Genomic DNA, 19,543 nt, shown 5'->3' with positions numbered 1-19,543 from the left:
TTATAATCCAACACTATCATTATTTATTTTAATGTTCATATTGTAGTAGATTTGACCCATGGAAGTCCTTTCAATCTGTCTCCTGTGTCCTCCCCTCCCCTCCAATATTTCATTATGAAAATTTTTAAACATACAGCAAAGCTGAAGGAACTTTACAATGAGTATCTATATACCTACCACCTAGATTTCTATCATTAACATTTTACTACCGTTTTTTTATTATCTATCTATTAATGTCTCCATCTCTCTGTCCTTCTATTTCTCTTATTTTTGATGCATTTCACATTAAATTACAGACATCAATACAGACATCCTGAATACTTCAGCATACATGTCATTAATTAGAGTTCAATATACGCTAAAAGTTTTTTTCTTTTGAGGTAAATTTACACACAATGAAATACACAAATTCTTAAGTGTATATTCACTGAGTTTTGGCAAATGTATGACCTGTGTATCCCATAACCTTAGCAAGATGCAGAAGAGCCCTGGCTGGTGTGGCTCAGTGGATTAAACACTGGCCTGCAAACCAAAGGGTCGTTGTATAGATTCCTGGTCAGGGCACATGCCTGGGTTGTGGGCCAGGTCCCCAGTTGGGGGCGTGTGGGAGGCAACCACACATTGATGTTTAGAACCTCCCTTTCCCTCTCTCTAAAAATAAATAAATAAATATATTTTTTAAAAAAGATGCAAAACAAAAACATGCCCCTTTTCATTCAGTCCCCACTACCCAATCCCCAAGGCAATCACTCTTCTGGTTGTTTTCAGCATCGATTAGTTTTATCTCTTCTAGAACTTCATAGAAATGAGACATGTATTCTTTTGAGTAAGGCTTCTTTCACTCAGCATATTTTTTTTTAGTTTCTTACATATTGTTGCATTATCAACTATTTGCCTCTTTTTATTGCTAAGTAGGTTTTCCTTATATAAATATACTATAGTTAATCCATTCTCCAGTTGATAGACATCTGTTCCCACATCTTGGCTGTTATGAATAAAGATGTTATGAATAATCATGTATGAATAATCATTTTGTGGATATGTGTTTCCATTTCTTTTTTTTTCTCTTTCTTTTTTTTTAATTCATTCTAGAGGAGGGGAAGGGAGGGAGAGAGAGAGAGAGAGAAACATTGATGTGAGAGAGAAACACCAATTGGTTGCCTCTTGCACACACCCAACTGGCAACCTAACCCACAACCCAGGCATGTGCCCCAACCAGGAATCAAACCTGCTGCCCCCTCCATGGCAGGATGATGCCCAACCAACTGAGCCACACTGGCCAGGGCATTTTCATTTCTTTAAAATAAAATACCTAAAAGTAGAATTTCTTGGCCCCAGGGTAGGTGTATCTTTAATTTTCCAAGAAACTGCCAGACAATTTTTTGTGTCCTTTTATGATGTGTTCATCATTCTTTGAGCATCTCCATGTTTTCTGGCACAATGAAATCCTCTAGGTTCATCTTATATTCTCCCTGTTCCCTGAAATCACTTATTTGCCCCTGGTTTCTTTTAGTGAAGAATGGTATTTAGAAGCCAAGATCTAGGTTCTACACATGCTTATTGCTCCTAGGCCCCTAACCCCAAGTTTCTTAAAGGGAATCTGTGTGCTTGTGTGTGTGTACACAGACATTTACAGCTGTACACATCTCTGTAAATATCTATTAAAGATACAACCATAAGTTCACTCCCATACCCTGAAGTTCAGTCCAACACCACAGGGTTCATTCTAGTTTTCTCCCTTTTTTGTAGCTCATTTCTATCTTGCTCATATTATCCTAAATATACTTACAGTTGTGTACCACATAATGACATTTCAGTATTTATTTGATCAATCCCCTAGTATGGAACTAATCCCCCATCACACTGTCCTCTCCCCCATACTGATGTTACCACTACACTTAAGTTCTAACACCCTGTACTAATCAGTCCTTCCCACACAGTTTCCCTCCTCACTCTGCTCAAGCTCTGACATCCCACACCAGATCACCCCACCATATGAATGCCCTCCACATACTCCTTAAACTCTGGTTTTCCATGGTAAGTCACCTTTTCATGCAGATGCCCCTCCTCAGTTTACCTAGGCTTCTGACTCTCTTCATGCCGAGCAGACTCTCCACCTGGAAGTCTTCCTCCTTCTGCTTGGGCTCTGATTCCCTATGCTGGGTTGCCCCTCCACACAGACATGCTCCTCACCCTGTTTAGGTTCTGACTTCCCAAGCCAGGCTGTCCCTCAATTTGGATTCCCTTCTCACCCTGCTCAGGCTTAAATACTCCATGTTGGACATCCACCCCATGTGGACACCCTCTTTATCCTGCTTGGGTTCTGATACCCTAAGCTAAACAGCCTTTCTGCAGGGCCACCCTCTTTGCTCATGTGGGCTTAAGATTGCTCTTGTGCATGGCTAACCCCCTCACCCTGCTTAGGCTCTGACAACACATACCAAGGCACTTCCTGCACAGATGCCCTCCTTACCCCACTTGGATTCTGATACCCCGTTCTGAGCCACCATGGCTTCCCTTGACCAGGAGCAGACACTTACCTTGCTCCACCCCACCTAATGGTTTTAGGACCAAATTGTTCAAGAAGAAAGGAGCGAAAGGAGAAGAAGAAGAAAAAAATGGAATTGGAAGAACCCACAAGTTACTTTTAATCTAATTGGACACTATATGATTTAGCACCCTTTGAGTCCAAGTAATTAAAAAACAAAACGAAACAGCACAAAGTGGTTAAGCAAAAAAAGACTTTAGTGGTTCATGTAATGGAAAAGTTCAGGGCTAGTTCAGGACACAGCTAGATTTGGGAGTTCAAATAATGACATTAGGACAGGTGTCTCCTTTCTTTTTTTCTCTCACTCTGGCCTTGTTCTTTTCTGTGTGTTGGCTCCATTTTCATATAACCTTTCCCCTGTGGTAACCAGGTTCACACCCACATCCTCACAGGCTTATTCAAGTCCAGTAAGAATAAGAAGGAAAAGCCTTTTTCCTAATAGTTCCAGTAAAGAGTTCAGCATACGCCTGGACTGAACCAACTATTCTGGCCAAGGGAACAGAATGTCCTGACTGGCTTGATCTGAGATGCATTCTCCACCTCTAGATGCATAAGTGGAACCTCACTCAAACATAGAACCTGACATGGGATTAGAGCAGTCTCCCCAAAGCAAAATTTGGGTTATAATTACCAGGAGAAAGATGAGAGGAGAGTAAAAATTGACAAAAAAGTCCAACTCTAGAAATGAGATGCTTTCATATGATAAGATGATTAAAAGAGGAAATATTTGTTAATTGTCAAACATTTGAAATAGAATGGATGCTATTAGAATGGATGTCCTTGAGGAAGGACAGATTTTGAACTTTAAATTTACACATGTGCACCAGAAAATACATACAAAAATGATGTGGATCCTGGCCAGCAGGATCCTGTGTTGTGGCAACAATAGACAAATACTCATGGACTACAGAAATCCTGTGGAGAAAAAGGGACGGCATGGCCACTCTCTAAGTGACAGAGGGTGTGAGGGCCAGAGAGAGCCCAAGAGAACCCGACCCCTGCCTGGACAGGCTTTTATTGCTTTTCTGGGCACATTACATCCGAGGATGGTCCTCATTTACTATACACAGGTTGACTGTAGGTGATTACCTTTTACAGACAACAAAGGAAAGAATGCTGCTAATTACTTCAAAGAGAAGGATGTTACAGCTCAAGGGGGAAAGTAGTTGAACTGGTTACACTCCATACTTGGGTGGTTTAGCACAGACTTTAGGAAGTTAAAGATACTCAGTAAACATTTGCTGCCTCAATTCAGGGTGAGGGAGTTTTAGCAAAAGCAAGTCTCATAGCAGCCTAGGTACAATGCAGGCCTGATTCCCCACGGAAAAACCTGTCCGTGGGTGTGGGTCCTGCCTGCCGAAACTTGCTCCCCACTGGCTTTTCTGAGTGGGGGCTGGGCTACATTCCCCACATGTGGAACGGTTCCCTATACAAAAGCGCTCATAGCGCTATTCATAAGAGCAAAATGTTGGCAATAACCTACAGGCCCACTGATAAGAGAATAAATAAACTGATGGTGGTAATCTTACAGAATGACATTATATAGTGATGAAAATGAATGAGTCACAGCTGCAGGAACAACATGGATGTACATATTAGCATAATGTTGAATAAAAAAGCAAGCCCCAGAAAGCTACATATAGTATGATGTCCTTTTTTTGAAGTATACAAACAGACAAAACTAAACCACATACTGTTTAGAAGTACACATGTGCATGCACACACATACAATAACACTAATAGGAAAATAAAAAGAAGAGGGAAGCAAAGCACAATTTCAGGATATTGGTGCAGGGGGTGGAACAATGGTAGTGGCAAAGAGGAAGATGTAAGTTATTGGTGATGTTTAGATTTGGTACTAGATCATGACTGTAGAATAAAAATGTGAAAGAAAGATGTAGAATAAAAATGTGAAAGACGGAAGTGTGCAGGACATGGTCAGGGATCATGAATAAAATGGGGATACTGAAGCAAATAATTCCTATATGGTAGTATGGGTAAATATGTTTGGAAAATGAACAGGGTCCAAATATACTTTGGACCAGGGAATTGCATAATGCAAGTTGTGTTTTCATTTAATTTAATAAATATGTATTGAGCCTTACCATTGGCAATCCAATTATAAAGTGTTTAATCTGGTTTGGGACTATGGAAGTAGGAAAGGAGAGGAATATGCAGAATATGCATTGTCAAAGACTAACAAGATAGAATTAGGTTGGTCTATTGGAAATGGAAGAAGTTGGTTGGCCAAAAGTTCATTTGTTTTTTTCTGTAAGATGGCTCTAGTAGTGCTAGTTGTCTTTAACTTCATTCAAAACAATTTTGTTAAATTGTATTGTGACAGCTGTCATATCAGCATACATTAAAAATCATCAAAATGGGTAAATTTTTGTGTAGCCATTTTAATATTGAAGATTGAAGAAAATATGCAACATTTTTGGCATATTATGCTTTATTATTTCAAGAAAGGTAAAAACACAACTGAAATGCAAGAAAAAAATTGTGCAGTGTATGGAGAAGGTTCTGTAACTGATCCAATGTGTCAAAAGTGGTTTGCAAAGTTTTGTGCTGGAGCTTTCTTGCTGGATGATGCTCCACGGTGGGGTAGACCAGCTGAAGTTGTTAGTGAACAAATCAAGACATTAACTGAGAACAATCAACATCATACCACACAGAAGATAGCCAACATAGTCAAAATATCCAAATCAATAAAATTATTGGTGAAAATGAAAAATGTGTCTCTTATTTTACAGAAAAAAACATACAGACTTTTTGGCCAACCCAATAAAAGGCAGGGGGAAATCAAAGTTGACCCTGGAATTTCACCTATGTGGTAGAATTAAAAAAAAAAAGAGAGAGAGAGAAGATGACATAGGAATCATCTTGAACTTAGGCATGGGAAGTCACTGTAGATGTTCTGTTGGGCTCAGACACCTTTGATATACCTGCTTTTCCATGGGAGCGCAGTTGTCAGAGACTTCAGTTTGCTGTAAGAGGAATGAAAATTTCCCCACAGATAAATGAGTTTTTGGTTAGTGCTTGGTTTTTTGTTTATATCTTTTAGCTAAACTGCACATCCTATTTCCAAAGCCACACCCTGGTGAGGAAGTAAGGTTGTCTTCAAAACAGTTTCAGAAATACATAGAATTGGTTGTATCTGAACTCAAAGGCAATCAAGATCTTGCTCTGGAAAACCTTGTGGAGTTTCTGATGACTGCTATAGAGAGGAGCCATATTGAGAGTCTGAGGAATAGTGCCAGACGGAAGTGGCTGCACCAAATTCAACGGGCTGCTGAGACAAGTGGGGTGTCCCTGGAGCCCGTGTACACTGAGACCTTTAAGGCCCTCACACAGGTATATTTCCTAAAATGATATATAAGAAGAAAATTTTCCTCATAGTAGATGATGTTCGATGGTTGCAAAGGAAGAGCACACTAAATTCTCTTAAAATTTGTTGGGTACTGCTATACATGTTTTATTCATTTTAATACATCACAATGACCCAAATCCTGTGGAAGATGCAGTTGTAATGATTCCAGGTTGGCAAGGTAGAAGCAGAGAGGAAAGATGTAAAGGACAGAATTATGTCTTGGGATTTCAAATTTCACTTGTGTTGACATTCAGATAAACCTAGAACACAAAATAGACTCATACTGAAAAATAAAATACCAGTAGGGAGATATGCAAGCAGGTCAAGCTACATTTTCCTTGTATGATATTTTGGGAGTCAGTTTGAAAATGAACTATTTAAATAATAAAGTTATTATAAAGTGGAATCCAACATCACACAAGTTTTCACTGCCTAGAAACAAGCTAAGTCTACTACAGAACTCTGTCACTTAAAACACATTACCCTGATGGGCCTCTGTCCACAGCTTTGCCGCCCCCTCACAGACTCTGGCTTGCTGCTCCTCCAAGACAGTAATAGCATGGCTACCTCCTACATATATCACAGATTCCATTGATCCAGGGAAACTGTGTCATTCAGCTCAGCTAAATAGCAACACTTGATTATTGGAATCATCTCCTGAATGGCTGAAGTTTCCAATGTAGTTTGAAATAATGTGACTAGGAACGGGAGGCCAATCAAGAGAAAGAGCTATTACTCCCAACTTGCTTCAGAGATCTGCAGTACCACAAGAGACATCTCACTACATTTTTGTTAGTTACTCTGGATCATTTATGTAGAAAAAGGGAAATAAAGGCTGGAAGGAAAAAGACATGAAAAGCGAACTCAAATATGTAGAAAGAGGAGACAAATTTCAAGGAAAGTGTCTCTCATGTCCCCCAATTTATGGACATGTTTAATATATGTGTTAATACATAATATTCCTAGTGACATAATAATATTTTAGGTATAGAGAATTTTCAGTTATTTCCATTAGAAATAGTAGTTGCATAAAGTCTGCAATCTGGGGCCCCAAGAAGTCCTTTCCTAAAATGACAATCTATGTTAAGAATTCCTCAAGAGCATTTTTTCCATGTTTATATCATAGTAGATGGTTAAGAAATGAGTAGAATAAAGCCATCTTCTTGCCCCGCCTCTCTAAAATAAATACTTTTTACTAAAGCCCAGACAATATGACTATAGTTCAAAGGGATCCAAGTTTTAAACCTCTAAATTTGAGTAGAATGTGAGAGTTTTTTGTCTGTTTAGTAAACTAGTCCAGTTGGCATAAAGTAAATCCATTCCACTCACTAAAACTCAGGTTGGGGGACTGCCCATGAATGGTAATATGTTCATTATTTACTCATGAAAATGAAATTATTGGGGTCAGGTGCACAAACTGGCTAATGAAAGGAAACACAATTAAGAGAATAGCTATTGGCAAATGCATGATCAGAAACATTTTGCCATAGGATGCTCAAGCCCATGGAAATAAGAAGATCAGTGCCCACATTTCTCTTTTAGAAGAAAACCAGCTACTGCCTGATAGAGGGCCTGTTCTGTTAAGGAATATAGCTTGTACTTTAGATGATGCTCCATTTGTATTAAACAAAGTGCTCTACAGGGACATGAAAGGAATCAGGTAAGGATTTCTTGAAAAGGTTGGTTTGGGCCTTCTAAAAACAATAATTCCCTTTCTGCAGTAAACTAGCATTGAAATCCTAGTTAGCTGCCCAAGGGAGAGATGCCTCAGGTCACCAAATGCTTCTAGAGTGGGAGGTGAGTGGGAGAGTGGGGTATGTTTCCAGTCTCAGGTGATTTTACCTGATCGTTTCCAGAGCTCACCTTAGGCATTGAGCTGCCATATAGTGACTCTGCTTCACAATATCAGTTCAGTTATTTCTGCCTGCTCTACAAATTGTCTCCTGCTTCCTGTTTATATATGTTATCTCTGTTATGATCTGAGCTTGTTTTTAAATCTTTTAAGTCAGACTCTCCAAACTGGTAATTTTATGAGCCCAGTACTCTGATATATAATGCCAATAATTGTGGAGAATTGATCTAGTTCCCTGCATGGTTTAATCTAAAGCCCCTTCTGTGCCTATCTCCCATCCTCATGTTCCTATTCCTCAGCTTTACAGTAGTAGATGAAGGGAAGCCAATCCACGTCCCCCAAGTTCAGCACCATGGGAACATTTTCTTCTGGAACCATTCCCACCAGAAGACTGATCAAAATGGGTCATTGCTCGCTCTGCCTCTTCAGGATGCATATATGAGGATCTTTGGGGTCCTGGCTGTTGACACCCTAAGAGATCCCCAGAAAATAAACATCTTCTTGCCTCATGAGATCAGATTCTATCAGGTAAGTCAGAGGACATATTCTTCAATGATAGTAATGATAGGATGGACTCTCCTTCTATACTTTTTAAAAAAGCAAAACCTGAAACTGGGTTAGGGTAGAGTTATGTACAATATGTAGACAGTGTCATCATACTGGTTCCAGCTCCCTGTGTGTACGTGCCAGCCTTTGGAGAGCTTCCCCATTACACATGGAAGAAGTCTCAGCCTCAGTAGCACGTCCATGCTTTAGACTCTCTGGAAAGATTATTAATATACATTCCATTGAATTAATCGTAGAAACAGAATTTTATGCTGTAGAACTGGAATCTAACTATTACATCACTAATACTCACATAGTAGGAATGAACTTTTAGAAAGGATATATTTATGTTTTATTAAGAGCGGGACCTAGAAATCCTTTGCACTTTCCACAACTGGTGCTAAATATGATATGCATTCCCATAGCTCTTGATATCAGTGTTATAATTTTTGAGGATGAAGAATGAAGGAAAAAGTTTAGGTTTTAGGCCCTTTTTTAAAAGTATATTTTATTGATTATACTATTACAGTTTTCCCAATTTCCCCCCTTTATCTACCCTCCAGCCTGCACCCCCCAGTCCTCCAGCATGCCCCCCCTTAGTTCATGTCCATGGGTTGTACATATAAGTTCTCTGAGTTCTCTGTTTCCTATACCATTTTTGACCCCTCCCCGTCTATTTTATGCCTACCAATTATGCTTCTTGGTCCCTGTACCCTTTCCCCCCTATTTCTCCCTTCCCCCTCACCACTGAAAACCCTCCATGTGAAATCCATTTCTCTGATTCTGATCCTATTCTGCTTGTTTGCTTAGTTTGTTTTTGTTGCTTTTCTTTTTTTTAGGTTCATTTATTGATAGTTGTTTGTTGTCATTTTACTGTTCATAGTTTTTGATCTTCTTCAATTTCTTAGATAAATCCCTTTAACATTTCATAAAATAAGGGCTTGGTGATGATGAATTCCTTTAACTTGACCTTATCTGGGAAGCACTTTCTCTGCTCTTCCATTCTAAATGATAGCTTTGCTGTACAGAGTAATCTTGGTTGCAGGTCCTTGCGTTTCATGACTTCAAATAACTTCTTTCCAGCCCCTTCTTGCCTGCAAGGCTTCTTTTGAGAAATCAGCTGATAGCCTTATGGGCACTCCTTTGTAGGTAACTCTCTCCTTTCCTCTTGCTGCTTTTAAGATTCTCTCTTTATTTTTAATCTGGGGTAACTTAATGATGATGTGCCTTGGTGTGTTCCTTTTTGGGTCTAACTTCTTTGGGACTCTTTGAGCTTCCTGGACTTTCTGGAAGTCTATTTCCTTTGCCAGGTTGGGGAAGTTTTCCTTCATTATTTGTTGAAATAAGTTTTTAATTTCTTGCTCTTGTTCTTCTCCTTCTGGCACCCTTATAATTTGGATATTGGAAAATTTAGAGTTGTCCCATAGGTTCCTAAGCTTCTCTTCATTTTTTTTTTGAATTCTTGTTTCTTCATTCTGTTCTGATTGGATGTTTATTTCTTCCTTTTGTTCCAAATCGTTGCTTTGAATCCTGGTTTCCTTCCTCTCACTGTTGGTTCCCTGAATATTTTGTTTTATTTCACTTTGGGTATCCTTCATTTATTCTTTCATTTTGTGACCAAGCTCAATCAGTTCTGTGAGCATTTTGGTTACCAGGGCTTTGAACTCTTCATCAGATAGGCTGGCTATCTCCTCATCGCTTAGCTCTCTTTCTGGAGTTTTGCTCTGTTTTTTCATTTGGGCCCTATTTCTTTGTCTCGACATACCTGTTAAGTTGTAAGGGGACAGGGCCTTAGGTATTCACCAGTGCAGGGCAACCCTCCTTGCTGTGAGGCACTGTCTGTAGGGGAGGGACCAGAGAGGGAACAAGGCAGCTGGCTGCTCAGCTCTAGCCCCACTTTCCAACAAACTCCCATACTCTTGTGTGCGACTAGGAGTTTCTCTCACAGTGGCAACCCCTGCCATAGTCCACAGTCAGCTCTGAGTCTCAGTTTCCCATTTAGCCAGCCCCGCCTGCTACAGTCTGCCACCTCACCGAGGGTTCTCGCAGCCTGCCCATCTTACAGATCTGGTTGGTCTGGCTGACTGTTTAATTCCTTGGTTGTCAGAGTTCCATGCAGTTTAATTTTCTGGCATTTCTGGTTGTTTACTGAGTTTAGATTGGTTGTTATCCTCCTTTTGGTTGTGTGAGGAATCAAAGGGTTTCTACCAACGCCCCCATCTCAGCTGGAACCTACTAGTTTTAGGCCCTTTTAAGACTGTAAAGTAACTGGATCATTTCTAATGTACTTAAATTTAATTTTATGAATGGAAATTGCAATTAAGGAAGACTGAAAGCCTTTATGGGGGCAATGGACTGGGATGTAGCAGCAATCAGGAACCTGCTATGCCCTTGTCATTTGTTCCCCTGTAAGCCCCTGGCTCTTTATGTTTATTTACCATTATTTTAAATTTTCTCTTCCTACTTACTGGATGAATAACTGGAAATTGGTAGAATCTTTCCCTCTGGACATCTTTTTAATAATAAGATTCATTCCCATCTGACACAATGATGTGATGATATTAAGAAGCAAAATGGAGTAGTATGGGGTTGTCAGTAGATGAACTATATGCATATATAGAGCCTTGTTAGGGAACATGTCAAAATGAATTATAAATTGATTCTCTAGTGCTTGGAGGTGAAGGTTCCTGTGTTACCCTTAGATGCCTTGGGCCCTAATATAAAATACATATATTTTTTAAGAATTTGCGGTTCCTAGAGTTTCTTGACAACAAGACCACAGACAAGTTCTAAGGAGTTCCCATTCCTTCGCTGTGGAAAAGGATCTTGTGTCTTTAAGAAGGCTGCATAATCTAGCATGTTGCAGGCCTTGGGACTCAGCACGTCCTGTGCTGCTGATCTGATGACAGTAGCCATGTAAAGATGCAGACATTACAATTGCATCAGGTCAGGGCAGGTCCTACCCCTCTGCCCAAGGCTGATATTAGTTCTTGGCTATTAAGTATTTTTTCTCATTTCAAAGTTTATTTGTTCCTCTGGCACTATTTTCTGATTGCACATATCACAAATCTCACTGGAAACAATAAGTTATGTGGACCTTAGGGTAGATCTCTTCTTACACCTTTGATCTCTTGATGATTCTTTCCCCCCTCCCCCCCCCAAGGTAGAAGCTAGAGCATTGCCTTTTGAGAACTGGTGAATAATTTGTAGGAAGTAGAATATCATGAATGAGAAAGATAATCTAATTGATGTATTACTAATTATTTTGCTATTTCTTTCTAGATAGAAAAGGCAATTAAAATTTTCTGTGTCTACAGGGTGTTGCCAGTGTCTTTAGTACTGCCTATCACTACGTCCACAGCCGGGAGCACATCCTGCATGTTGTGATCACTGGCATCAGCTGGCTCTACAACATCACACCTAGCATTACCTCCGTCACTACATACTTCATTGAGCCAAGCCCAGAGCAGGTAGGCAAGGCTGGGCAGTGTTAGACCTTCCCAGGGTAATAGAGTTTCTAGATGTTATTGTCTTGCTGATATTTTAAAGCCATATTTAGTGAGCTATTAAACCTAACTGGGGACATGTTTCCCATGACTCCAACTCAACAGTCTTGGTTACAAGTGGCAGAAATCCATCTCACACTGCCTTAGGCAAAAGGGGGATTGATTGACTCATGTGACCAAATATGAAGAAAGGGCAGGTATCAAGCTGCTCCCATTGAATTTGTCACTCCTAAAGTCTAATGTATTATATAGAACATGTTAATATTACAAACTAGTCTCTACGAAAAAAAAAAAAAGTTGACCAAAACTCATGAGTCCTAACTCATCAAACTGTAGACATTGAATATGCACATTTTTGTATACCCAGTATACCTCAATAAGGCTGTTAAAAAAGCCCATCAAAATATTCTTAGAACCCATATGTAGGTTATGACCTGTAGTTTGAAACTCTCTTAGAAGTGGGAGAGACAAAGGAGAACCGGAGGAGTGCTCTGTGAGGCAGGAGGAAAACTGGGAGCGAGTAGGGTTCCGAAAACCAAGCCAAGAAAGTATATCAAGAAGAGAGCTGTTCATTGCATCGAATGCTGCCAAGAGGTAGAGGGAGATGAGGATTAGGGATCTGACATTCAGAGAGTCACTCGTAACCTTGGCAAGAACAGTTTTGATGAAGCGACCTCACTGGAGAATATTTTTTACTGTACTTATTTTCAGGGGAGAGGACTTTTTGTATTTTCCAAATGTTTTACAATGCATTTGTAGCTTCTGAAAAATAATATAAACCCAGCATTTTGTCACAATTATAAAAAATATATATTTTTGCATTTAAACCAACCTCATATTGTGAAAATTTTCTCCTGTTGGACACTTCATTCCTTAGTGATACTGAATAAGTAAAATGTCACAGTACTTAAAACCAGGGGTCATCTAAGCTTTTCTAATTGTTTCCTATTTTTCTGTCCCCAAAAGCTTTAATGAGAATACGAGGTCTAATTATTCTTTTCCGTAATGAGATTGCTTCCTCTTGTTCAAGGATTCAGGCTATGTTTTACGCAATATGATGGTCACAGGGACCCTGGGTCTAACGGAAATCCACAAAAATCCCCCTACCATCTTCAGGAAGACGTGCATCTTCAGGTACGAGAAGCGTCTCCACGTCTGTTTCGTTCAGTTGCCAGAGCACGCAGCCTGGCGTGATAGGTCTGCAGACACAGCTTCTGCCTCTTATTAGCATACGCTGACTCTCATTCTGGTTGGGTTTCAGAGAAAATCTCTTGACTGCATGGGTCCTGTTAAGTCCTTTTTTTAAAACAAATTTCAAAAACAAATTTCATTGGTCTCACAGTGCTTATGTCTGCTCTATAGCATGTAGGCTTGTTTCAAACAAGGTAAAAAAATATTTCACTGGTATTTCATATTAAAATTCATGTTTTTAAGCATGATAGTGTTTTAGTTTCTGTGATTGTTTTTTGTAAACAAGGAATTCGACAAAACCCACCGTGATGATAACAAATACATCCACACCACTTATCAAAGGTCCTCATCTTAATATTGGCTAGTGTGCGAACAGGCTTATTTAAAGAAGGCAGACTGGACAAAAGTGGAGAAGAATCAGAGAATGTTGTATTTAATAAGTTCTAGGTTACTTCAAATGCCTCTCATCTGTGGAATGCAAGGAACAGATGCAAAACAGAGCTTAACTGAGAACACACCTATGGTAAAAGGGGCCAACTGCTTCTGAGGGTGTTGGTGTAGCTGAGTAGCCAATAACCTATCTCAGACTGAAGACTGAGTTGATGTTTAAATACACATTTAATTAAGTGTTAGTATAGCCTTACACCAGAATTTCCATTCAGTTTTAAGCTTTTCCACGTTAATTCTTCCTTGCAGTGTTAAAGAGTTTTACAGAAGTCCTTGTCACACCCAGACTCATAAACTTGGACCCCTGTAACTTAGAGCAGGTGCCTTTTGAGGAACTCTGTTGACTAATCAGCTTTATCCTCATGCCTGGAAATTATAACACGATGCATCATTGGTACAGTTATCATAAAGACACCAAGTTGTGGGAGTAGCAAAAGAAAGATACAGTCTTAGCTATCATTATAGAGTTGATATTATGAACTACAAGTGTCCTTTTTGAGACTATGCAAAGCACCAACATTTTTACAAATACCTCAAAGGAATGGCATCTCAATATTAATATAGATGGGAGAAGAGGAAAAGAGACATGTCTATACTTCACTAGAGAAAGAAGTAGCTGCTCCATTTCTGTGAAAACCTCAGGTCCCTCCCAAGCAGATGCTGTCGATGCCCAGCCAGGCTCCCCCATGTATCTTCTGCGGGCTTTCTCTGGAGGAGAGCCCCTGAGAGATGGAGGTGCCTCAGAGTTATGTACCCTCCCCACACTCCCAGAGCAACCTGGAGCCAAACACTGACAAAAGCCCTCTTCCTTGCATCAAGGTGAGGCAGATTTTAACAGAATTTGCCCCTGAGAACTCCCCCTTGGGATCAAGCTTGAGTTTAGATTTTACCTGAAAACACTTTCTTACATGGCTTTCCCCCACTTCCTTCTCCTGCTTTCCTCAGACCCTCACAGGCTTCTCCTGAGAGCACTCCCTCAATAAACCATTTCCCTGGCTCAGGCTGTGCTTCCAGAGAACCTGACACAGTCATCATTCCTTCAGGCATTCCACCAGCACTTACTGGACAAGTAAACAAACTAACAAACAACCAAAAATAATTACTACCTATCAGATAAATAAAGTAAAGAAAATAAAGCAGGGTATCATGATGGAGCATGACTCAGGTGCTGCTACTTTAGATTCTGGGGTCAGGGAAACCTTCTCCAAGAGATGTGTGGGTGAGCTGAGGGCAAGAGCTCTGTAAAATCAAGGGGTGGAGTGGTCCAGGCAGATGACACAGCAACAAGAGCTGGTGGGTATGAGTGTAGGAGGCACAAAAGAGAGTTATGTTTGGGCGGAAAGTTATGAACAGGCTGATGTTTTATATGCTTATGCTTATTTGGTTCTCCTTTCAGAGATTTCCTCTTTAAGTGTACAGACAGCTCAGAAGTTGTTTTGGCCTCTGTCTGCGGAGAAAACCACATAGTCATTCCACTTCGTGAGATAACAGGAGAGGCTATGGGAGCTCTTGATTTTAACATTGGCAGGAGTAAGATGTTGTTGTATCGAGAATTTAAAGATCTTCAGAAAATGGTGAAAGTGATCCAAGCTGCCTGCTATGAAATACTAGGCGAATTATCTGGAGAAATAAAGAAAAATCTTGTCTTAGGTATTGTGAATGTGGCAACAGTCTGGATTTATGGGTTTCATACATTTTGGGGAAATCACAGACAATGCAACAAATGATGTGTTTTCTAAAATGAGTTGTTGCAGTATATGGATTTTCCACATGAAGGAAATCCCTTCATACAGTCTTGGACTATAAATCAGAGTAAAGGGTAAGGAATCACATTTTCTTGGCTAGAATCACATGGTTTTAGAACTCTAAGGACTCTTAAAGATAATGTAGAACTAGCATTTATTAAATACCCCATCATATACCAAGCATTTTAAATATGCTATTTCAATGAGTCCTTATCATATCTCTATGAAGTAATGGTGATGCACCATTTTACAATATAAATGAGAAAAGTGAAGTTTAGATAAACAAAATAACTTGCACCAAATCACTCAGTTAATAAGTGGTGGAGACTGGATTTGAATTCTAGTTTGGATGCTTTTTCCACTATATTACATAGCATTAATTCATCAGAACATCTCATTTTACAGATAAAGAAGCAAGCTAAAGCCCATCAAAATAAAGATCCAATAGCAAGCTAGGGCCAGAGCCAAGACCCGACCTCGATCCTTGTGATTCTACCTCCATTAGGCTCCTCTTAGCACAAAACTAATTTAGGCAGAAGGGGTGGAAGAAGGCAGCATGGAAAACTTTGGCTACCTAGAAGACAGTGGATGGAATTAGAAGAGTAACACGTGTGTGAGTAAGCTGAAGGTTTTCTAGCCATTACATAGGGTAGGGTGGGATAAGAAGAAAAAAAAGAAGAAGAAAATTCATGTCTTTTGAGTGTGCACTATGTATAAGGCCAAAACTAAGCATTTTTACACATATCATCTCATTTAATGTTCACAACTCAGCAGGGAAGTAGAAATCAGCCCCATTCTCACAGATGAGGAAGAAGAGGTTCAGGGACAACAGAACAAATAATGGGGAGAGCAGTTATTCAAACTAAGGTCTAACTCCAAAACATGAGTTTTTACCTTTCCTCAAGGCCTTGTCCTATGAGTTTAACCAGGTGTAATTTCATTTCTGCCTTGTGATTTCAAGACTAGAGAAACTAAGATTGTTTAAAATCATAAAACATGGTCTTTTTCCTGGGGAAAAAAAAAGTTACTATATTGTGCTCAGAATCCAGTGAAAAAGTAATGTAAGTACTGAACAACCACGTGGGATGTCACTCCGTTATTCCAGAGATTGAAAACGTGGGAGAAGTCCAGCGGGCAGGAGTTCTCTTCTTCCGAATCATGCTGCAAGAGCTGCAGGAGAGCCTCCGGATGCTTGCCTCCATGAACTTCATATCCCTGCTGCTCTACGATTACAATCCTCTGGCAGAGCCAGAGTCTCTGTCAGACAGCCAGTCCCAGGACGTGGAAGCCAACACCAAACTCATACATGACATCCTGACAGGGGTTATCTTGTTTGTTGATCCAGAGATGGAATTATCAAGTGACTTAGGAAACTGGGATAAATGTAAACTGGTAAGTTTTTGTTATGTATTCCTTTTATTGAAAAACAACCCACACAAGTTTAGGTATGCAGATAATAATTGCACGAATCCTAAGTGTACCAGTATAAGAATTTTTTACACAATGAACATTTGTAACTAGCACCTAGATCAAGAAACAGATCCTTAGTGGCATCCCAAAGCCCTCCTTGGTACGGCCTCCCATCACTCCCTCAAACACACACTCACCCCAAGGGGGACTAGAAGCCTGACTTCTGACACCATAGATTGGTTTGATTTTGCCTGCTTTCAAATGTATATAAGTGAAATTCTATAAACCGGTGAATTGTGTACTCTAGTTCCACTCACTGGTGATCCCATAACTTTTGTTCTTGGTTCACAGCACATTAACAGATACTTAGTTGAGAAAATCTGTGACTTCGATCCAACTGCTAAGGATGTGAAAGTTAATTTAAAGCTCATTGGCGAATATATCAAAGGTAAATTTTGACTTTAATTATGGTCTAAATCATACTAACAGTAAAACACAGTTGCAAGAGATATTTGAACAAAACAAATAGCTCACAAATTCAATTTTGGGAAAAAGGGTTCTGCTTATAGTTGTCTGAGAGGAGGGACCCTGCCTATCATCTACCACATTCTCCAGAGTGACCGCCTGTGCCCCACATACGGGAATTCAGAAGCACGTTTGTCTCTCACTCACTGACTACATGTGCATCACTCATTAAAAAACGAAAGTGAATGGGGGCTGCAGTGAGGATAGGAAATGAGTACATTTAGCCAAAAGGCCACTATTATCTTTAGTTTCAATGAAGAATCGAAGAAAAGAATAGATCATGAGTCTTTATGGACTTATAATGCAGACTTTTTGGAGGAGGAGAGTCAGCAGGAATCAAGAGCAGTGAGGCTCCCAGGTTGGACAAGGTCATGAGCTCTTGGACCACAGACGACAACAAATATGCAAGGGTGGGCAAAAGGGGGTTTACAGTTGTGAGTGCACGAAAACAGTTTATTCTTATGTACTCATTACTCATTGTGTTTTCCACATGAACAACTGTAAACCTACTCCTGCCTGCTCCTGTAGGTATACGAGCACTTTCCTCTACGGGTGCGCCTTACCCTACCAGACACCTCAGGTCATTTACGTGAATGGAACAATAAGGATTAAAGGTTGTTCCTTTCTGTTACTCACAAAAACTAATCATTAATTGGGAAAATGGCTCAGTAGAAACTGCTCACTAAACCATCCCCCTCCCCCCCTTGCCCTCACCTGCTCCCTGTAGAAACTCTGGATCAAACCAGAAGGGTTTCTGGACTTCCATGGTATCTGTATAAGGCCAAGAGGCTCGCAACCAGAGATTCCCAGGGCAAGAGGGAGGAAAAGCAGCCCGGAGGAAGACAAGCACACTTCTCAGAGTGTCTGTGGCAGGGGAGGCATGCAGAGCAGGGGAAGCACGGAGCAGTGAGCCAGGTGCATGGACGAGAAAGGGGTCTCTGGCCTAGGAAGGTGAGATACTCCCAGAGGTTTGGACATGCTAGAAAATAAGACAGAACACAAGATTCAAATAAAAGTTAACGTGAATTAATGGGGACTATAAGCCACATGAGTAAAGATTAGAATTTTTATTGGGAATGGCTTCTACCGTAGCCTCATGGCTCTGGGCTGATTCTCTCTAACCTCTGGATTCTTAGGTGTTACAGGTGTCACTTTCTAAGGAAGTGATTCACAGGAAACAATAATAGCGGCAATAAAAGTGAATACTCGTTCACTGTATACCTGCATAAACGAGGTCTAGACTTGTTCACTGGGGACTTAAAAATGTAGAAGAAAGGTCTTCTGTGTCACTGCCTCATTGCTGCTCTTCCCTTTGGAGTAGATTTAGTCCCCATCGTGAGACCCAGTACCCCCTGCTCTCCATGTGTGACCAGTTTGTCAAACTGACATTCTCCCCAAGCCCTTACCCACCTTGGTCCCCACCCAACCTGCTAGCCTCTTGGCCTAGATCCCGACCCTGCTGCCAGGGCCACTTGTGTCGCCTCAGACTAATGCTCCCCTTCTTGGGTGAGGACTCAGGCACCCACCACTGTCCAATCCAGCTCCCTTTCAGATGGGATCTGGAGATGAGGAGCAGGCCTCTCCACCCCCTGCCTTGTAGGGGTATTCAGCAACTGGCTCTCAGCCTTTAGTAAGCCTACCCCAGACAAAGGCATTTTCTGTGGAATTGTACCAGTGTTTCAAGGGAATCTCTTCAGGCTCCACCTCCTATTTGCTTATCAGAACTACCTCCCTGTCATAGACAGCCTTTTTGTGTCAGAAAACAGGCTAACTTCTGTTTGCTTGGCTTGCTGTCACCTTTGATCTGTGCTAGCTAATTCCTGAGCATCCTTGATCTCCAATGCTCCCACCACGTTCTCTTTTCCAACAGTGTCCTCAGGTGGCAGGAATACTAACTGCAGTAACCAGCTCTGGATTCATCCAGAAACCAATATTCCCTAGGCTCCCCCACTCACCAAAACCAAGCCCTTAGCATTACCACGGTCTCTGCAGCAATCAAGACAGTTTGTCAGCCACCCAGATATCAACCCTCTCTCCTTCAGATGGAAATTCTAAGCTCCCCATTCGGGGAAAGGAAAGGGAAATCTTTGGTACATCTTTCTGTTTGTGCTAGAGAGGAGTCTTCTGGAATTGCCATGTGTTGCTCAAAGTTTGTCTGAACTTCCTAGCAGCGTTAAGTAAGGCACCTACTCAATGACCCCACTCAGCATGAAATACTACCAATATCTGTAGGTTCTGCTCAGGATAGGGAGGGACTGTTAGCACAGCTCCTAACCCATCAAGCCTTACAAACTTACAGTTTTCCCAAGAAGATAGAATTAGGGCTGATGACGTGCTCACACTTTCTTAGGACTTCCGCTGCCAACTCTTTCCCCACTTCATCCTAGTTTTAGAAAGGAGTGA

At 40.7% G+C, this 19,543-nt stretch overlaps 1 protein-coding gene across 3 annotated transcripts in view; it reads left to right on the top strand.

The window, feature by feature from the left end:
* Positions 1-19,543, top strand: part of EFCAB5 (EF-hand calcium binding domain 5) — an 86,635-nt gene that overhangs the window by 58,955 nt on the left and 8,137 nt on the right. Inside the window, exons 13-20 of one of the 3 annotated variants that reach the window (XM_045199204.2) lie at positions 5,613-5,902; positions 7,409-7,578; positions 8,070-8,298; positions 11,634-11,786; positions 12,853-12,956; positions 14,857-15,110; positions 16,311-16,597; positions 16,967-17,063. In XM_045199204.2, coding sequence (XP_045055139.2) covers positions 5,613-5,902; positions 7,409-7,578; positions 8,070-8,298; positions 11,634-11,786; positions 12,853-12,956; positions 14,857-15,110; positions 16,311-16,597; positions 16,967-17,063 — 1,584 coding nt within the window. Of the gene's footprint in view, positions 1-5,612; positions 5,903-7,408; positions 7,579-8,069; positions 8,299-11,633; positions 11,787-12,852; positions 12,957-14,856; positions 15,111-16,310; positions 16,598-16,966; positions 17,064-19,543 lie in introns of those variants that run through there. The other 2 variants (XM_045199206.2, XM_045199207.2) reach the window with 2 other exon arrangements.

This window comes from Desmodus rotundus, chromosome 9 (genome assembly GCF_022682495.2).
Source record: "Desmodus rotundus isolate HL8 chromosome 9, HLdesRot8A.1, whole genome shotgun sequence".
Taxonomy (NCBI): Eukaryota; Metazoa; Chordata; class Mammalia; order Chiroptera; family Phyllostomidae; genus Desmodus; species Desmodus rotundus.
Note: the sequence above shows the minus strand (reverse complement) of the source record. Positions and strands in the feature narration are given on the sequence as shown.